General features: G+C 34.2%; 1 protein-coding gene across 6 annotated transcripts in view; it reads left to right on the forward strand.

The window, feature by feature from the left end:
* Positions 1-20,567, forward strand: part of Nol4 (nucleolar protein 4) — a 275,830-nt gene that overhangs the window by 208,883 nt on the left and 46,380 nt on the right. For 5 of the 6 annotated variants that reach the window (XM_013014852.1, XM_013014853.1, XM_013014857.1 and 2 more), the window contains one exon: positions 11,790-11,903. The exons of the other annotated variant lie outside the window; for it this stretch is intronic. In XM_013014852.1, the coding sequence (XP_012870306.1) occupies positions 11,790-11,903 (114 nt within the window). The remainder of the gene's footprint in view (positions 1-11,789; positions 11,904-20,567) is intronic. 6 annotated transcript variants of the gene reach the window in all.

Here is a 20,567-nt window from a genome sequence, read left to right on the forward strand (position 1 = left end):
GCTTTTTTCTTTTTGCTTATGTGGTGCTGAGGAATCGAACCCAGGGCCTCATGCATGCAAGGCAAGCGCTCTACCACTGAGCCACCTTCCCAGCCCCAGTCTGATTCTTTTCTACACATGTTCACCAAGTCACTCTTACCAATTATCTCCAAGAATAAAGTTTCAGGGTTAGATAAAGTATGTATTTAATGAAAAATTAATCTATTTGATCCAAAAAGCGATTTCCATTTTCCCTTGGTTGGTTTTTAGAACTCAATGAGTTAAATCTCCTACATTAAACCATATATGTACATATTTAGATTTATATGTTAATATCAAACCATATATGTACATATTTCGATATATATGTTAACATATATACACACAAATACACATGTATATATTAAATTTTTAATGATCAAAGTGTATGAGTTACCTTATTTACCTTTTGGAAGAATAACTTGATTCTTTCAAAATGATACACACTTGTACTTAGTGTATTTAACTTAATAATAGCTGTAATGGGAAAATATGTAAATAAAAGTTTTCTGAACAAGTTTTCTCACCATTACTAAGGGACCTCTGTGTTAAGTGGCAATAATTCCCTCTTATATTCCTGACTTGGGAATTCTTGACCTTGCTCCATAGGTCTATATATTTCTGTAAAACTCAAGAGGAAGTGGCACTGTGCCTCAAGCAGTAGAGCGCTTGCCTTGAGCTGAAGAGCACAGGGACAGCACCCAGGCCCAGAGTTCAAGCCCCACGAACGACCAAAAAAAAAAAACTCAAGAGAAAATATTTAGGAGACGTGTAATAAAAGAGACTTTTATTCCTTTATTCTTCGTGGATTTCAAAATTGCCACTATACCCGGGTAGATCAGGTATCTAGATACAGGAATCCAATAAGTTCCATTGGTTGCAAGATTTCATTCTTGGTTATTGTGACTATTTTATTAATTATCTGTTGCAGAAATAAGTGCCATGCAAATGTTTAATACTAAATTTTGCAAGAATGTTAATTATTAAGCTAGTAAATGCTCATTGGAAAAGACTTCATTAAAAAATCACTTTAGAATTTGATGCAAGAACAATTACGTTTTTCCCTGAGAAATGGAAGTTCTTCCATCTGTTTTCATTCTTAGTATCTTTACCAATCTAAGGTTTAGAGCCAGAGCTCTCCAACATCTCAATTGCCATTGCTTACCTCCATGTATTTGTTTCCTTGCTAGATCTTATACCTACTTTAGAGAAAATAACCTATATATATAAATATGTATATATACACATACACATATGTATATATACATATATGTAATGAATTAATCTGGGAAATCAGAAGATAAACAGTCTGTATTGAGGTAATATTGTTTTTTTGAGCTTCTACTTGTCTAATGTATCTGAAAACCAAAGACCTTATTTTTAATTCACATCTTCCCTGATACTATCAACATGGTAAAAATTACATGCTCCTCAGCTTTTAGAAAATAAACACCATAAAAATGGACTAAATTGTCTTAGAAATATATCCTTTCCTTCATGCAAGATACATCTACAGCTTTTATTATTCATCTTATCACACAACGTCAACACAATTAAGCAAGTTTCTTCATGACTATTAGGTAGTACTAATTAGCAAACACAATTTGCTTTGCATATCTAACCTGCTGTTTCTACCAAAGCTTGTGCTCTCTCTTATACAGTGGTCATCTCGCAAAGATGTCATCTTATAGCAGTGTCCTCTATTTAAGTACATGTCCATCAATTACTTTATTCAGTTTCCTGTAACATTCATCCTGTAGTACATACTCTCCTCAGTAATTTTGATATTTAAGCTACTGATCTCACCACTCAGTCACATGTTCATCTTCAGTGAATTTCTGTATCATTTCACCTATTGTTAACATAGACTTAACTTGGTTTTACTCATCACTTGAAAAGCCTGAAGAAACTATATTAAAACTTTTCAGAAGTATCTAAAATTTTCAAGAATTACCCTGAATCCTCTTAATAGAAGATGTGTCCTGATCTTATTTGAACTGAACAAATAATTGTACTCTGCCTATTTGCATATTATTCTAAATTCTATGGATGGTTTTTCCATTAATTATTCCTAATTTTAAAAATTATTTTTAATGTATATTAATGGTACACGTGAGCTAATGCACCTCCCTTCCTTAATCTTTGACTCTTTCTTTAAGAATTTTCACTGACTAAGGCTGGGAAGGTAGCTCAGTGGTAGAGTGCTTGCCTTGCATGCATGAGGCCCTGGGTTCGCTTCCTCAGCACCACATAAGCAAAAAGAAAAAAGACAGAAGTAGCGCTGTGGCTCAAGTGGTAGAGCACTATCCTTGAGCTGAAGAGCTGAGGGACAGCGCCCAGGCCCAGAATTCAGGCCCCACGACCGGACCCCCCCAAAAAAAAGAATTTTCACTGACTAAAGGAATGTAGTTGCCCTTTGCTCATTGCTAAATGTATTAGCATTGAATAATAACCATATTTTTAAAAAGATAGTCAACATGTGTTGAACTATTAAAGCTTCAAGAAAATGTTGGCCTAATTATCATAGGATACCCCCCACATGTATACATTCCACCTTGCTTTCCTCTACAGACACATAAAGTCTTAAGTGAAATAATACAATGAAAAACACAAACTACATGTCAAGGAAAAGAAGGACATTTGTAGGTACCTAAAATAATTCATAGCCAGAGTTGTAAGCTCTTAACTGAGTAACACAACAATGTAGGAATATAGAAAAGTGAAAAAAAGATATAAACAGATTAGGGCTAGAAGTTGAATATTGAAGTTCAGGATAAATAAATTTTAGTTTATAACCAGGCAAAAATACAAACTGGATACTCTAGATAAATATGAGACCCTGAAAAAGCTACACATTAATGGAGAATTAAGAAACCTCTGGTTCCATCTTCCAGAAAGGAAAAAAAAGTCAGGCATTTTAAGCATGGAAATAAAAGCCTTACTAGTCAGATTAAATAGACTATAAAATTCAGCAAACCCATGAAATGAAACACAGAAGTAAAGAATTGACCCACTATAAGAAAAAGAGAAAAGTGAAATATAAAATGAATTTCAGATTAAGAATACCATGAGGAGAAATTTAAATAAGGAAGAGGAAAAGGTGAACGAAAGGGTAGGATATAGTTCAAGTACTTTATTTGTATGTTTGTAAATGGGACAGTAACACTTGTTCAGACTGATTTAAGAAGGGGAGAGAAGGTAAGAAGGAATGATAAAGGGAATGAATGTAAAGTGCATTGTATGGATGGATTGATGGAAATATGATGGTAAACTCTTCTGCACAACTCATATATGCAAATAAGGTATAAAAAAAGAAATGAAAAGTGATCAGAATTGCCTGAATCATAAATTCTGAGAACAGAGCAAAACACCAGGATTCATCAGAACAGAGTAACGCCCCAGAACAAAGCAATGGAATTCTCAGCCTTACCTAGAAGAAGCAACAGATTATCTGAAAGAGAAAACCTATTAAACTGGACAGCTTCTTGTCTTCCTCAGAGCTGTCAAAAACAGTCTTCATAGAATTACACAAGATCTTCAGAAATTGTTACAGAAATGATTTTTAACTTAGAAATCAATGCCGAATCTCTGATATTCAAAGTGAGGAAGAAAAAATTAATACTTCACACAGGTATGAAGTAGCACTTGTTTGCAGGCTGAATTTAGACAAATGGAAAAAATTTTTTGAAGAAAGAAACCAAGCCAAGATGGGAACAACAGGAAATGAGCAGTATTGGAGAGACCCACTGCAAAAGAATCCTACCCTGATTTTTCCAGCTTATAGGTCAGGGTTCTTGTTTATGCTCTACACAAAGGTGGACTTGAGTTTCAGTTTCTGCCTGTGAAAAATAGAAACAGTAGCACTTATCTCAAACATGTAAATTAGCATAAACTTACTTAGGGCTTCAAAGGAGAATGATTGAATACAGTCCAATCTGATACTGAATTCCGTATTTCCTTTATTGGGATACCCTGTCACTGTCTCAGTTTGGCAGAGTACTGGGAGAATGAAGAGAAAGATACCTTCATCTACTCCAAACTCACTTCTGGTTAAGAACAACATCAAATGTCATTTTCTTTTTTTGTGCAAATTGTACTTTGTAGTACATCTTTTGTAGTTTTATTTTATCCTGTCCAATATTATTATCTACATATCAATGTTTTTGCTCCTTAATATGAAGTTATGTCCCTTCAGTTCTATGCTTTCTAGTTACTTTGTCTCTGTACTACTTGAAGTATCTTATGTAGTGCATGCAGTTGCTCACAAACCTGCTCTGTTCATGTTTAAATAAATTAAACTTGTTGAATACAAGATGGAGTGAATGAATAGATACTAATGTGCTAATTTTTATGGAAATTGGGTGATGCTAATTTTTATTACATGATATATGTTTTATAGTATCTTGAATTAGTATTTCAATTTAAATGTCTTTGACTGAGAATCTAGACTAGTATATTTAAATCTTCAGGAGATAATTTTTGTCCAAAAGAAAATAGCTGTATAAATTTAACTTCAATGCTAGTTTTGGCTCTTGAAGCTTTGAGATTAAGATATGTTTGGAAAAAAAGATATGTTTGAATAAGCAGTGAATATAGGGATAACATATGAATGGAGTTTGTGTTCATTTTGACTTTCACAAATAAACTATTAAGGGAAAAGACAGCATGATCTATAATTATGTTCTCAGAATTAATTGTATATCAAAATAATGACTTGGTTAAAAATAAGGCATGTTATTTCAGTTGTGCAATTTTGTTTCCTGATCAGATGAATTGTCAGATGGCATTGGCCAAACTGTGCCTCAAGTATTAATCACTAAGGATTATTAATTGACTACTTACTCTTGAAAGATTTTTTCATAGGCAGTAATATTTAAAATTAAAACTAAAGCACATGCCATTAATTTACCAAGGAAATGTTTTTTTTTTTTTTTACTGAAAGACAGTTTATATTCCATGTACATTAGAAAACTTCTAGCTGACTTCTAAGTAGTCTGGGGAGATTTTTTAGGAAAATGAGAAGTCCAAGGATTCTTTCATGGCTTCATGAATGATCTGAAAGATCAGAAGTTTGTTGTTCCTTTATCTTTGAGTTGTATTACTCTCTTGTATTAGCTTGTTCTCTCAGACAGGTTCTTATTGCTAATGTTGGGAAATGTTGCCATGATTACTTCTTAAAACTCAGTCTACAAGCATCCATCTCTTGTCCATGTGAATCCTAGCTATTTAGTAGGCTGATTTGAAGTTCAAAGAAAAGTCTGAGAGATTCCAGAGTAAAACTGGAGGTGTTACTCAAATACCCAACCACGAGCAAGCAATTGAAAGAAATATTAGTGCTTGCATGCACGTGCCCACGTGCTTGTGCATGCGCACACACGTGTGCGTGTGCACACACACACACACACACACACACACACACCTTACCGTGTAATCTAAGAGGAATCCTCCAAGTTTCACCTCCCATGAAAGGCTTTGAATGGTTCTTTTCACATGTATTGGCTTTATTACTGAACATGAATTTTCATGATTCCATGAGCTTAATGGAGGGTGGTCAGATCAGCTAACTTTTTTGTTACCAATTTCATCAAAACCACACAGGATACATTAAGGGCAGTTGAACTCCTATTTTATCTTTCCACACAATCCTTATCTGAAATCTTGGATTACCTATAGCACAGGAGAACTTTTCAGATTTGGGACATGATGGATATACTTCTGCTTGTTGCATAATTTGCATAAGGGCATTGAGAAAGTAACACACAAATATATTATTTCTGAAGAAAAATAGGTGAATATGAATATAAATTAAAGACAAGAAGGATCATAAATAGTCACGTGTCACTTTTGTTGCCAACTGAGTTTACACCAAGTATTTGAAAAAATATTTTAGTTTAGAATATTATGATTTCAAAATTGCCAGAAACGTTTATAAATCTGTGATTCAAAAACACTTTCTTGCATGTGCATTGAAATCTCTTGTGTTAGATATTATACTAGCTTGCAATACAAACTCTGTTGTTAGAAACAATGTTGACATTGTGAGTGCTTGTGTCTCTGAACCTGGCACATTCCTAACAGATAGATAATTCTTATTAAATACATTTTAATGCATAAATTAATAGTAACATTCATAACTTCTGGGAAATCTCTATGATATAGACATTACTTTAGCTATTCATTATTTGCTGGCGGATCCAGAATTTTGCCATTTAGAAAAGTAGAATTAATGAGTCCCTAGGAGAATAACTACAAGTCAGAGACATTAACTCACAAAAGCATTTATAGAGTTGGCAAATAGATGGTTATAGATCCAGGTCAAATTGACTAAGCTATCCTGACACCACTGTGTCTCTGAACCAAGGTATCAGTTAACAGAAATATACCCTGAAGAGCTGAAACTTTCTACACAACTGTACAGTTAACTCTGTTGGCAGAGTTGTATGCCATGTTTAAGGAGAGATTATTTGTATGTATCACATAAATCACATAATTATTAATTGTGAATTTTCTGAAGTAATAAGATTAGAAGAAATAATGTTAATCTAGGACTGTCCCTACATTCTGAATACCAAATCACTTACTTTAATTATCCTTAAAGAGCTTGCTCTGCTTACAACCTTGGTGGATGTCTCAATTGCTCCCCATCTGGCCCTGTCTACAGCTTGATTAAGCTTTACGTAACCGCAATGGTCTAGAGACTGTTCCCCATTCACCTCACGAGCATGACCTTAATTCTTGGTGGTTGTTTTGCTTTTTTCCAAGATATGTTCTATAATTGTAGCAATCCAGCAGCATCTTAAATATATAGATAGGCTTTCACAGGACTCCAATTTATTTAAGTTATTGTGTTAAACCCTCAAATGAGGCTAGCTTGTTGGTCTGGTGATAAATTTTACTTCATCTGTAAAGAAAGACACTTTTACATGGTGCCAACAGCAATCACATCTCAAGCTCCAATTATAATGCGACTTTTTAAACTCCAAAAGCTCCATGTGACCATTTAGCCATCTGTTGGATGACACAACCACACTGATTTGAGACTTGATAATTATTACGATAGGAACAGTGTTGGGGAAAGTTCAACTCAGATCCCACTTGAGATTGACTACTAATTATGAAGAGTTAATTAGTGAGGCATTAGCTTACAACCAAGGAAAGAAATAGATAATAAATTTTCTCAATCTAGGGAAAGATCACAAAGTGTATAATTATATACATTTTAATCGGCATGTTTTAAATCTTCCTGTAAGAAATATAGAAAATAACATATCTCCTAAAATATCTTCCACCATAAGTGTTGTTCTTCATAAGGTATCCATTATCAAAAACATTTCTTAGCTCCAGTTATTATACATGTTTTGTGAGTTATAACTGTTTAGAGATGTAGGAAGGAACCTTCAGCTCTTATCTCTGGTGAAACCTTACACTGGTTAGTAAGAACACCTGTAGTTATTTTCTAGAATGAGCTTAAAAATTATTTTAGAATAATTGCTCAGTTATGGAATATGGTGACAGAAATTGGGGCTCCAATGATGTTTCTCAGAAGTCATACCAGACAGGAACGCTAAACTCTCTTATGATGTAATTGTTGAATTTTAAAACTGATTTTCTTCTTGCTTTCCTGAAGCTGAGCACTTTTAATTGGGAAAATGGATAAAAGCCAATTATGGAGGGAGAATAAGCTAATGAGTTGCATTTTTAACATCTTCTAACCAGGAACAGAGCACAACTGAACTCTGTGTGCAGTGGGCAGCATTGGCACTTGTTTTTGGCGCACCAGTGTTAGAAGGAAAGGGCTTTTTAGCATGAGTATACACAGGAGAGAGAGAATGTTGGTGACTAGCTCTTGCATTCTCATCTAGGGCTTGAAACTAAGAGTGATTATATTTCATGCACTGTAATTTCTTGGCACTTCTCAATTCCTATGAATATAGATGGCATCATTTAGAGATTTTAGCAAAATTTAGATAAGTTACATTTTATCATTGTTGAAAGAAATATTTTTAATACTTAACAGAAGGATATAGGGAAGGATTTCAGTTCCCTTTAAAAATAACAGAATGATTTTAATATATTCTTTGTTTGAAAGAAAAATTAAATTACTCTTAAAAAACGTCTCTTCCTAACTTATTTAATGTCACCGAGTTGTAAAATGTAATAAACCCCTTCTGTGGATTATTTCCAATTTGTCATCATATATCTTTGAATATTTCCAGACACACTGCTACATCAGCTTGGGAAAATTATATAATCACTCTGAATTTATTTTTCTAAAAGTATGGGACTAATAATTGGAAGGAAAACTCATTAATCTAAGCTTTTGAATTAATTTCAACATGGAGGCCAACATTTGATTATGTATTTGATATATAGAAATTTATTGAAAAAACATTCTAAAATATTTATTAATTCATGTTGTTCTCTCCAATTTTCTTGAATCAGTAATAATACAGCTGTGTGTAATATACCTGTTTAAAACCTTTTATTTTTATCAATAGTAATATGAAAATTTACTAAGCAGAATGGAAAGAAAAAGCAGTTGAGATTCAGGAATATGAATCCAGACTCCCAAATGTAATTCAACTGTCCATGAGTGAATTACTTCAATTATCTGAATTTCAGTTTCTTCAAACCTCAAAGAAAAGAAATTGTGCTAAATGGCTTCTTTGGCTTCTTTGTCCATTTATCGTTTTCAAATTATAGTTCTACCATAAACTCAAAACAACTCTATTTTCAAAATTATACCTTTATCTATAAGCAATATAGAATCATGTATCTTTCCTCCTACTTATTTTTCTCACAATAAGAAAAGTGATTGTTTTATTTTGTAGTTAATTTTGTTCCAAATCTTCATATAGTAAAGAATATCTTAATCCACTTAGGCAGTATACTCTTTTAGTCTTTGAGTAAGTCAATTTAGCACTTCTGGGAAAAAAAATTTTTGCATTCCTGGTCTTTTTTTTTTTTATCGGTCATGGGGCTTGAACTCTGGGCATGGGCACTGTCCCTGCACTCTTCAGCTCAATCTGAGTGCTCTACCGCTTGAGCCACAGCACCACTTCTGGTTTTCTAGTGAAATATTGGAGATAAGAGTGTCACAGAATTTCCTGCCTGGGCTGGCTTTGACCCATGGTCCTCAGATCTCAGCCTCCTGAGTAGCTAGGATTACAGGTGTGAGCCACTGGCTCCTGGCACTACTGGTCATTTTTCTGGAAGGAAATTACATAATTTGTTTTTTGGAGGGGGGGTCATGGGGCTTGAATTCTGTGCCTGGGCTCTGTCCCTGAGTTCTTCATCTCAAGGCAAGCACTCTACCACTTGAGCCACATAACCATGTCTAGTTTTCTGGTGGTTAATTGTAGAGAAGAGTCTCATGGACTTTACTGCCCAGGCTGGCTTTGAACTGTGATCCTCAGATCTCAGCCTCCTGAATAGCTAGGATTACAGATGTGAGCCACCAGTGGTCAGCTATTACATAGTATTTTTAATGAAAAAAGTTTATCATGTTAGTAAAGTCATTTTTGGCTATTTTTAAGTGACAGAAAATACTAGTAAATTGATAATGGAATGGTATTTCATCTTTATCATCTCTGATCGACAAACTGTTATATGTTGAAGAAACTTCTGACTTCATTAATATAACTAAGTTTACAACATTTCATAGTTTTGTATATAATTAAATTGGAATAGAGACCTGATAAAGAGAACAATTCAAGTAATAAAATAGAAGTATAGGTCCTTGCAGCCTATGTGACTGTAAAATAGTTTAATTATAAGAAGATATATTGTTGATATTAATTGTAATTCAATTCCTAGGACCATTTAAAGGATCAAACAATATAGTTATGCATGTAAGAATTTTTATTGCTTTTGGAGTAATGCTAAGAGTTACAATCAAATAATTTGCATAGTATTTTCTATAATGGAATGTTCTTGTATTTACTTTGCCTGTAACACTTTTTCCTCAGAAATAATAGTTCAGACAGAATACCTCTTTCCCAGATTGTTTAGATTACAGTGCTCACTAAAGCTGTACTAATCTTTTAACTGAGATTCTGATTTTATAGTTTAGCACAAGGTTTTAGATTAGAATCAAACTAGTACTACCTTATCCACACCTGGTGAAATAGATAGTAAAAGAGTGAAACAAAAGGAATTTTCAAATTACACTTTTATCATTTCATAAGAAGTCAATGTTTAATTAAGTTTGTTCCCAAACCATAGTCCCCATGTATAGAATGGTCTTTCCAAACCCTTCTACAGCATAGTCTCTGGAATTTCAGGAACTTTTAACTTCAAAAAAAAGAAGAAGCAGCTTTCTGAACATGTTTCTTTAGTGCCAAAACTATCCAGCCATTAGGTAAGGCATCTCACATGGTTAGCAGATGAAGCCCTTGTCCTTTTCCTGCTTCTGCCTACAGAGGCTGCTTACACATGGAAGAGTGAGACAGAAAGCAGAAATTCCTTCCTAGTTCACACAAGAGCAAAGCCCGCTGCCTTTCTTCTACTCCATACAAATGCCACTGAGAAAGGAGAGTCTGTTAAAACACTGGGGTCTGAATTTAGCTATTCTAGAATATTATTGAAGACCTAGCCTTATGGTTCAATTTGCTCAAGCACATTTTACATGACAAGGTTACTATAAAATGAAACATGTACAAGAAAGGCAAGTTCATGTTCATTTGCAAAGAAAGTTAAAGGGTTCTAATTAAGTCTGTAGACTTCTAGGAAATGATAACCACATATATATATTTTGGACTGAGGCTTTGAAAACCCTCGGCTAATATATCACTATGTAATGGAATTTCTCAAAAGTTTAATTTTATAATTTCACACTACTTTATTATCTCGTGTGCTTTAATTTTCATATTATTTCTTATCTATCACTTTCTTATGTTAATTAAAATTTTTCTATATCATTAAATGCTTAATCTTTCAGTTAGATGATTTTGCATGTAATTATGGGGAAAAGAATGGGAAACTTTTCTATGATTCCCTCAAAAGATAATGCAGAGTTGCATATAATTTATAGTTAATTAGCTTATTTGGAGGATTAATTAACTTCAAATTAATTACATGAAATTTTTATGTGATCTATATAGAAAAGTCATTTGTAACATATAGCTATCAAATTACTAAACCCACACCTCATAAATAAAACAAACTATGCATTTACACACAGAGGCAAATATATCTAAAATATGAAACTATTCATATATGGAAGTTATTGTAGTACTGACTGACTTCATTCATATTGAAGGAAAGAATCTATGGAAGCATTTTAGTCATTTCAGTTGTGGTTACCACTTAGAACTGTTAATATTCATAATATCCACATTAAAACTGTTTAACATGGTCTGTGTGTCTGTTAGTTTTTTTCAACTATGTTACAGCACTGTCATCTGTTTCCGTTTTATTTTGTTATGTATTGTCATTATGTATTGTTTACAAAAAAGGAACATGTTTTATTTATACACGTTACTCAATTTTGCCATGGCCTTTCCAAACTCCAACTTAATGGAGATTAAATACAATGGAGCTATAGGAACGGATGATAGATCTCTGTAGTGATTATAGCTTTAACCTCTAACTAGCTTTCATTTTTCATCTTTACAATTTCCATTTCTTCTCTCAATTGAAATACAGTCAGTTGAAATAAATGGATCTTCCTGCACAAGTTGATGGTCCCCTGAGCTCTTCCGACGCTAGCGGCGGTCTCCTAGTGATACTGTTAATAATTTTTCATATTCTTTTTCTCTCTTTTCTTTTAGTCTCGTCCTATTCCTTCCCACCTTACTTCAGCAGTTGCCGAGAGCATCTTGGCTTCGGCCTGCGAGAGCGAGAGCAGAAATGCTGCCAAGAGGATGCGCCTGGATAAACAGCAGGTAATGACGCTGGGTGTCCGGTGTTCATCCCCTACAGCGGATGTGGTTCATGGACATGGACAAGCGCAAACTCTTGTCTGGATCTGAAGTTCACAGAGACAGTGCTTTTGTGCCTTTTTGTAATGCATTTGAGTTGGAAAAAACATGCAATGTTCATGTCATCCGTGGAGCTCAAACAACAAAATGCTTCTGGCATTGTGGAAAAATGAGCATTAGAAAAGAAAAGCTAAGTTATAAGCCAGGTGCCAGTGGCTCATGCCTGTAATCCTAGCAACCTAAGAGTCTGAGGATCACGGTTCAAAGCCAAGCAGGGCAGGAACGTCCCTGACACTCTTACTTCCAGTTAATCACAGAAAAAAGCTGCAAGTGGCACTATGGCTCAAGTAGTAGAGTGCTATCCTTGGACAAAAAGGAGCTCAGGGATAGCAGTGCCCAGGCTCAGAGTTTGAGCCCCAGGACCAGAAAAAAAGAAAAGCTGAGTTATATTTCTGTTTGGTATCCAGTTTGAAGGCCAATTACTCATTAAGAGGTCCTGACTAATCATTTGTCACAGGTTTATAAACATTTCTTATAATTTATGATAGCAACTTGATCTAGTTCATTTTGAATGAAAGTGAACCTTCTTCTCATTTCCTTTGGTCCTAATGCATATGTCAATAGAATAAGGCGAAAGTGAAAACTAAGTTTGAATGATTAGAAAACCATTAAATGGAAAGTGTGTGTATGAAAACCCACATCCTGGATTTACTTTTCTCATCAACTAATCATTTAATTTACTCTTGTACATCACCTTTCTATGTGTGTTAGTGCAGAAGTACGTGCATTTTGATGCATTGCTAATTAGTGTCTCACTATTTTATAACTGAAGCTTGTGTGTGACCTTTCTGTCCCCCGACTGATCTCTGCAATGGCATTCTCTCTACTTTTTCTGTCTTCTTCATTAATTACCTGTAATGAAGAACTGAATTAACACTATATACTTTAAGTTCTACACATTAAAACTTGCCTATTCTGACTTCTTTGTTTTTACCACTGAATGCATTATATTTCTCATTGAAGCTTATATATATATATATATATATATATGAAATCATAGCATATCTAATATCTTACATATTGTTTGAATATCTCAAGTAACAGGAAAATCTCACCTATTATACAACAAATTTATTTACTCCTGGCTAATACAGAGTTAAGTTAATCAAGATTTTGGTTTCTGGTGACTATTGAGTATCATATAATAAAGAAGTCTTTCCAGGCTTAGAATCATTGAAAACATTTAAGAATAACATTATATTTAATGTTTTTATTATCAATAAAATTTCACTGCAAAATATAAAGCCTTTAGTTATTAAAAAATGTTAATTAGCCTACCTTAGCCCACACAAAATGCCTATCTCAGGTGTTTTAATTATGCTATTAGTATTTATTAATATGCACATATCCTCAGTTGAAAATACTCATTATCATATCTATAAATATATTTATATACTCATTATATTTATATACTCATTATATCTATAAAATAAATTATGGCACTATATACAATAAATCAAGAAACATGAATAGTACTATGTATAAAATAGGAGTTTTGAATTCAGACTCAACTCATTTGAGAAAAGATATTAATTCCAGAAATGGGAAACAATGTAATTCTAGAATTATAATATTCTTCTTGATTGTCATATAGCTATGTATCTCACCTACTCTGTTCTCTAGGTTTCCCTTCCGATTGCTAGTCAAATATAAGGGATTGTTATAAATAAAAAAAGTAAGCAATTCATGTTATCTATGATGTCATTACAATATCCACAAAGCTGATTTTTCACTGGCATTTCATCCAATCCATGAACCACTATGAGCCTAATTTTAAAGAATGAGGGGATAAATATCTAATTCATAAAGTTATTGTGAGGATTTAGCAAATCTCTGCATATGAAAACACAACATATCTAACATTACATTTGCTTCAGTACCTCTAGGAACAGGAGAGTCCTTCTGTTTACTAAATCAGTTGTTCTACTATCAGCATTAATTTCAAAGATATTTCAAAGAGTTCATTTCAAAGATACTTAAATTGAGCTCAGATTTGTTTCATAGAACTTCTGATTCCACCAACTGCAGGAAAACCGCTAGCCAATAAAGAGGAGTAGAATTTCCTATGATTGTCCCTGCCTGGGATGTGAGAGGTGGGATCAGTGGCTTCATGCAACTACTCACATTTGCTGTTGCTTTTTCCTTTTTCTTTGTCTCTTCAAATAATAGTAGCCTACTGGAAAGCTTATTACCTGAGAATCAGTAATATCCAATATCAGCTCCAGATAGAAATGGTCTTTGCAGGCCTTAGTCATTTAGAGGACTTGTGAAAAAAATATTAATTATATTCTGTGTTTACTGGAAAGTCATGGAACACTTTACAGATTTCTTTTTTTTCACTCGCTATTGTCAGCAACTCCCTGAGGGTATATAGCATTACCCTCATTAGCATATAGGAAAACAGGTTCAGAGAGGTAATACAGACAAGACAAAGTCAGCTGACCTTGGGGTCTTTCTGTGATCCTATAGTGCTTCTCACTGATCTTGTTTCTAAAGGAAAAGCCCAGGCACTGGAGCAGGTCATTTTGCTTTTGCTCCTAATGTTTCACTAAGTTATTTTTCTGTTAGAAAACAACCGTTTTTGTTCAAAAAAGACATTATACTATACTATAAGTAGAAAACAAGATTCGGTCTGGATTCCATATTCCAAAAGATCACTTAACTTCTCAAAGTGAGTGTTTTATTAGGAAAACTGGTTTACACCCTGTGACAATTGGTTTACTATTTATAATTGTTTAAATCCAACATTATTTCTTCTTAGTATCCGTTCTGTAAGTTTCATTTGGCATGGCACACAAAGAATTCTGCCATGTGATTCTGCTTTCTACTCAAACATGGAGAACGATCTCATAACTGAATTTAAATCTCTGACCAACAATGATAGCCAGGAATCTTTAAGGATCTTGGCACTGAGACATGCTGTGTGCAGTCTTAACCCAGCTCAAAATTCTCAGAATTATCCAGTGGTTCAGAAATTCCTCATTAGTCCTCACTTCCTGTAGATGAATACAAGTTCCAAAACAGAATGGTTACATCTGTTTTCTGTTAAGCCACACATCTGATCCCTGCTGCCAGCGGTTAGTTATATAGAGAACTGGAATTATATAAATCCTTCAGAGTTTATGAAACGTTGATGAATTAATTGGACCTTATAAAGCTCTTTGAGTTATGAACATGAAAGGTTTTAGGGATGTGTTAAATTCTTCATTTTAAATTTCCATGTTGCTTTAAAATCTAGAGGAAGCCTGTTAGTATGCGGTCTTGACTCTCAAACCAAGCCATTGGCAAGGACAGGAACCCACTGGTTCATTGAGAATCAGATTTCCTACCAGTGAGCTTAATTCTTCATGCATTTTAGAACGAATCCAGTATTTGTTTCCTTTTAAAGTGAAAAGCCTGTGCTTACTTATTATTTAAGAAATCCCTCCTCACTGTGACACTTCATAAAGATGGTCAATGCAAGACTTCACTTTTATAATCCTGTGACATAGCTCAGCTATCTGTGTAAAGGATGGGGTGGATCATTTTTCTCTATCTTTATTACTTAGATATTGTTTTTCGTTGAAATACAAGATACCTCATTGTTCTTAATTACAGTTTTTGGAGGAGACAGGACAATGAGTGAGATTATACCCAGCTACATATTGGTGGTTTATCTCCTATTGATGGCTATATATTTCTGCTTTTGAGGAGTGACATTTTATTCATAAGCTTGATGAGTGATTAAGATAAATAATATCTGAAGAGTACAATGATTTTCTTGGATTCTGTCTCCCGTTTTTTCACTTAAATTACTTTATATTTCAAGAGAAGGAGCCTATTTGTTAATAGCTCAGCAGATATTGTCCTTGAAAAAGAATAGTGAGTGCCGGGTGAGTAGCAATTTGTGCTATGATCAGGACAGATGGGAAATCAGTGGTGGACTATGGTGTGACATATTTGATGATATTAAACAGAGTGAGATGTTTGTGTGAGGGGCGGTATGTTGGTTACCTGTAATTATAAAAGGGAGGAGGATGACTTGTAAAATTAGGGGGAAAATGCTATTGGATCACCTGAAGAAACCCCGTGGCTCAAGATTTAGTGATCACAATGGTTCCTTACTGTTATGTTTCACAATGGTCAGCTGTGATCCATATCTCTTCATTTTTCTTTTGTTCTTTAGGGCACCAAGAAGTAGGACATATGGTTATAAGAAATGTGGAGTTGGGAAGGTGGCTCAGTGGTAGAGTGCTTGCTTTGCAGCATGAAGTCTTGGGTTCAATTCCTTAGCACCACATAAGCAGAAAAAGCTGGAAGTGGCTCTGTGGCTCGAGTGGTAAAGCACTAGCCTTAAGCTGAAGAGCTGAGGGACAGCGCCCAGGGCCAGAGTTCAGGCCCCACGACTGACCTAAAAAAAAGTAATTGTGTGTACAGAGGTTGAAATATAGTTGTGTGTACAGCCACATAAATGTGGTAACAATTTTAACAGAGACTTTTGTCAATGCCATATTGGAACACTATGGAAACACTTTGATCAGGATAGTGTTTGAAAAATGAATCTTTTCTTTCATATTTCTGTAGATGTAGGCCCTTCCAGTGACTTTTATGAACTTTGACAAATATCAAACTGAGAGCAACAAATTTTCAATAAGAATTTCTTCATGGATTTAAATAGTGTGAGAGTAGACTAGAAATCTATTTTCTGTGGCCTGCCAGCTCATATTTCCTTGCTGCTCTTATTCTTAAGAATTCTTAACTATTTATTCTTCTCTAGCATTTTCCTTTCCATATACAATGGTTTGGAGGAAATTATACTATTCAGTCTTTTAAAATGTTTTTCCACAAGACAAAATATACTCTATAAAAAGCATGCCACATAGTGCTATAAATTTTAAACTCTGTGTGATTGAATATTCATTACAATGTCATCTCCTTCAAATAGATCTTGATATTTTCATTAAAATAAAAATATTAGTAGCAATAAAAATAGAAGCATTACTGGATACCATACTGTATGATGGATTTTAGAAGCTTTATTAATGTATCATGATTTTTTTATAGAATTAAAGAAACTTGAGATTGAAAACAGTGAAATAAATTTCACATGATTGCTTAGGATCCAGGTCACCTTTGATCATCAACTTGCTTTTTAAAATTTGACCTACTGTTATGGTTAGAAACTATATTTTAACCATATGAGATTGGTTTGATCAATTGAGAATGAATAGATACATAAACAAGAAGTAACAACTTTATTGGTCATTTTATCATCTGGTTTTATAATGTGATTTCTTCTAATATTTTTCTAAGCACACTTGTGAGGAGTATTGCACTGTATTATTCCATTTTACTTAATTTAAGTTTTGAATACCTTGTCTACCACTATGAATCTTACAAAGCTTAGTTTTAGAAGCTCTTAATAATTCATCATTTCCTTTTTATAAATTACTAAATGTGGTTCTATATGAAAAGTGCACCTTGTCTGTTTTCAAGATAATCCTTGAAAATGAGAGTTAGTGGGTCAAAGAACATCAAAGTGTTTTTTCAGTCTTTTTAACCATTAGGTCAGGTCCTTATATCTCTATACCTATCAAAAATAAGGATCTTAGTTTTCTGACTATTTTTGCTTTAAAGATTTTAGCTATAATTTAGGCATATATGCCTATTAACAGCCTGTTCTGAACTCCTAGAAATTACTGACCTTGACCAATAGTTTCTAACTTTATCAAACACAGCATGATTTCGAAATAATTACCTGTACATTCTCCACTGTCAAACCAGATATTTAATTCATACTATAAATATAAATTATCTATCATCACAACAACTAAAGTACATATTATATCAGGATATGAATATAAATAATGCATTAAAGCAAAGCAATATATAAAATCATAATGCATATTATATGGAAATCTGAAGATACTATAGTATTAGAAAATCTAATGAAGTCATTTCTGTATGCTTTTGTATGTTAAATCCATGAGGTGGCATGAGATAACATGTCTTGTCATCCCTGTGTATGTAGCTACTCATAGTGGTCACTGACACAGTTTTTAAGAAATTACCTATTTTTACCAAGCAGTTGTAGAATGCATTTCAATTCTAAAAGTCAGCCTTTGAGTACAATGTATCAATGTCACTCTTCATCTCCCCCCTACCATTGTTTCTCAACTCACCCCTTCCCTCAAGTTATAAAGTTCAGTTTTATATAATGCACATTAAATATAATGATACAATGTTTAAAATGGTAAGAAACTGTTGGCAAGTTCCTAGGGGACACTACGATATTATGTTGATTTATACGATGGTGACATTTCTGAGATAATGCATTGTGGGAAGAGGGACAATATTCAGTCATGTAAGACTGCCTGTAACACCTCAGCCTTTTCCTACACCCATGCTTACTTACTTAATGACAGCAATCGCTGCTGTGTAGTTGACAAATAACTCAAAGGGAGGTGGCACTGTCGTTGAGAAGCATTGCTGTAGACAGATCATCTAAGATTTGATTGCTGGAATGAGAATCATGAATTCTCCAATCTTTGCCTTGACAGCTAATTTTTCTATCTCAGTTCTTTCTCATGGTGAAGAGTTTCAACTTGAAACTCAAAACCTTCAGATTTTCAATATGCTTTCATTCATCCTGTCAAAGGAATCTTACACCCATCTTTTTTCTTTCATTCCTTTCCCTTATCTTATTAAATATTGTTAAAAATCCTAGAAAAAAGACTGAGAAAAATGGCTTAGTGGTAGAGTGCTTGCCTAGCACACATGAAGCCCTCGGTTCAATTCCTCAGTACCACAGAAACAGAAAAAGCTGAAAATCATGCTGTGGCTCAAGTGGTAAAGCACTAGCCTTGAGCACAGGGAGGCTCAAGGACAGAGCCCAGGCTCTGAGTTCAAGCCCCAGGACTGGCAAAAAAAAAATCCTAGAAAAAAACTCATATGGTACTATATAAAAATCAAACAAATAAGGCCCTTTAGCTCAATAGTTGTTTCTTTTTACAAACCACTGGTTATCAATGGTTATCTCAATTATGCCCCAGGTTTAGAAGCTAAAGCACCTAAGATTTGTGACTATATTTTTATTTTTGTAGCATAATTCTGTGTCATAGTTATTACTCATTATTCAGTCAGTTTAACTTTTATTTCATTTATATTTATATTCATTTTAATGTGGATTTCTCTTTATGCTAGGTGTTTGAAATTTGTAAGAGTAGGGATGCCATGAATGCCAATGATTTACTGCAAGTGGAAAGTCCCCAAAAGATCAGGCCCAATATATTCATTAGTTAATTACCTATAAATATACTATTTTTTCACACATCATTAGAGTATGTGTGTACTTGCTACTCTTCAGGTTTATTAATTTCTTTATATTTATTTTATTTGTAATGTCTTTAAAGTGCCTGGTAGTATTTATTGAATATCATCCTCCTAAAGAACACAGGTATTTTTCTTACATAGGGACGGGACTATCAAGCACAATTAACTATCAAATTAGGACCTTAAGTTCATAGGTACAAAGTGATAAACATATTTGCACCAATCCAGTGAGACTTGGTTGTGAGCATCCTCACAACTGGAAATTTACCATCTTGTTTCTATTAAACCAGACTCTGGAAATGGTTAGAATCACATTTCTTAAAATAGTGAAAAATAGTCCAGTGCTGGTGTCTCATGCCTATAATCCTAGCTACTTAGGAGGCTGAGATCTGAGGATCACAGTTCAAAGCCAACCCAGGCAAGAAAGTCTATGAGACTCTTTTTTTTTTTGGTCTGTGGGGCTTGAACTCTGGGCCTGGGTGCTGTCCCTAAGCGCTTCATCTCAAGGCAAGCCCTCTACCACTTGATTGACAAGGCCATTTTCAGTTTTCTGAATGGTTCATTAGAGATAAGAGTCTCACAGACTTTCTCAGGCTCCTGAGTAGCTAGGATTACAGGCATGAGCTACCAGTGCCCCGCTTTCCATGAGACCCTTATCTCCAATAACCAACAGAAGTGGTGCTGTGGCTCAAGTGGTAGAGCACTTAACCTTGAGCTGAAGAGCTCAGAGACAGTGCTCAGGCCCAGAGTTCAAGCCCCTTGACCAACAAAAACAATAACAAAAACTGTACCAAAAAAGTCTCTTCCATTATACTTTTATAAATATATAAAATTTTATACACATAAAGTTTAAAGTAAAAGATACACATTGAAATAAAATATTTCATACATTATAAAATACCACTCATATACAAGCATTTGACTTTAAAAATTAAGTTCATTGGCTGGGAAGGTGGCTCAGTGGTAGAGTGCTTGTCTTGCATTCATGAGGCCCTGTGTTCGATTCCACAGTACCACATAAGGAGAAAAAGCCATAAGTGGCACTGTGGCTCAAGTGGTAGAGCGCTGCTTGAGCTGAAGAGCTGAGGGACAGAGCCCAGGCCTAGAGTTCAGGCCTCATGACTGCCCTCCCCCCAAAATAATTAAGTTCATTATGCATATTACATATTTGAGAAACATGATTAGAATAGTTCTAGTGAAATTTGTACCAATGCTTCCAAAGCAAATATTTGACCATAGTTATGTAGGTATTTTCTG

The sequence above is a fragment of the Dipodomys ordii genome, unplaced genomic scaffold, assembly GCF_000151885.1.
Source record: "Dipodomys ordii isolate 6190 unplaced genomic scaffold, Dord_2.0 Scaffold25, whole genome shotgun sequence".
NCBI classification, from domain to species: Eukaryota; Metazoa; Chordata; class Mammalia; order Rodentia; family Heteromyidae; genus Dipodomys; species Dipodomys ordii.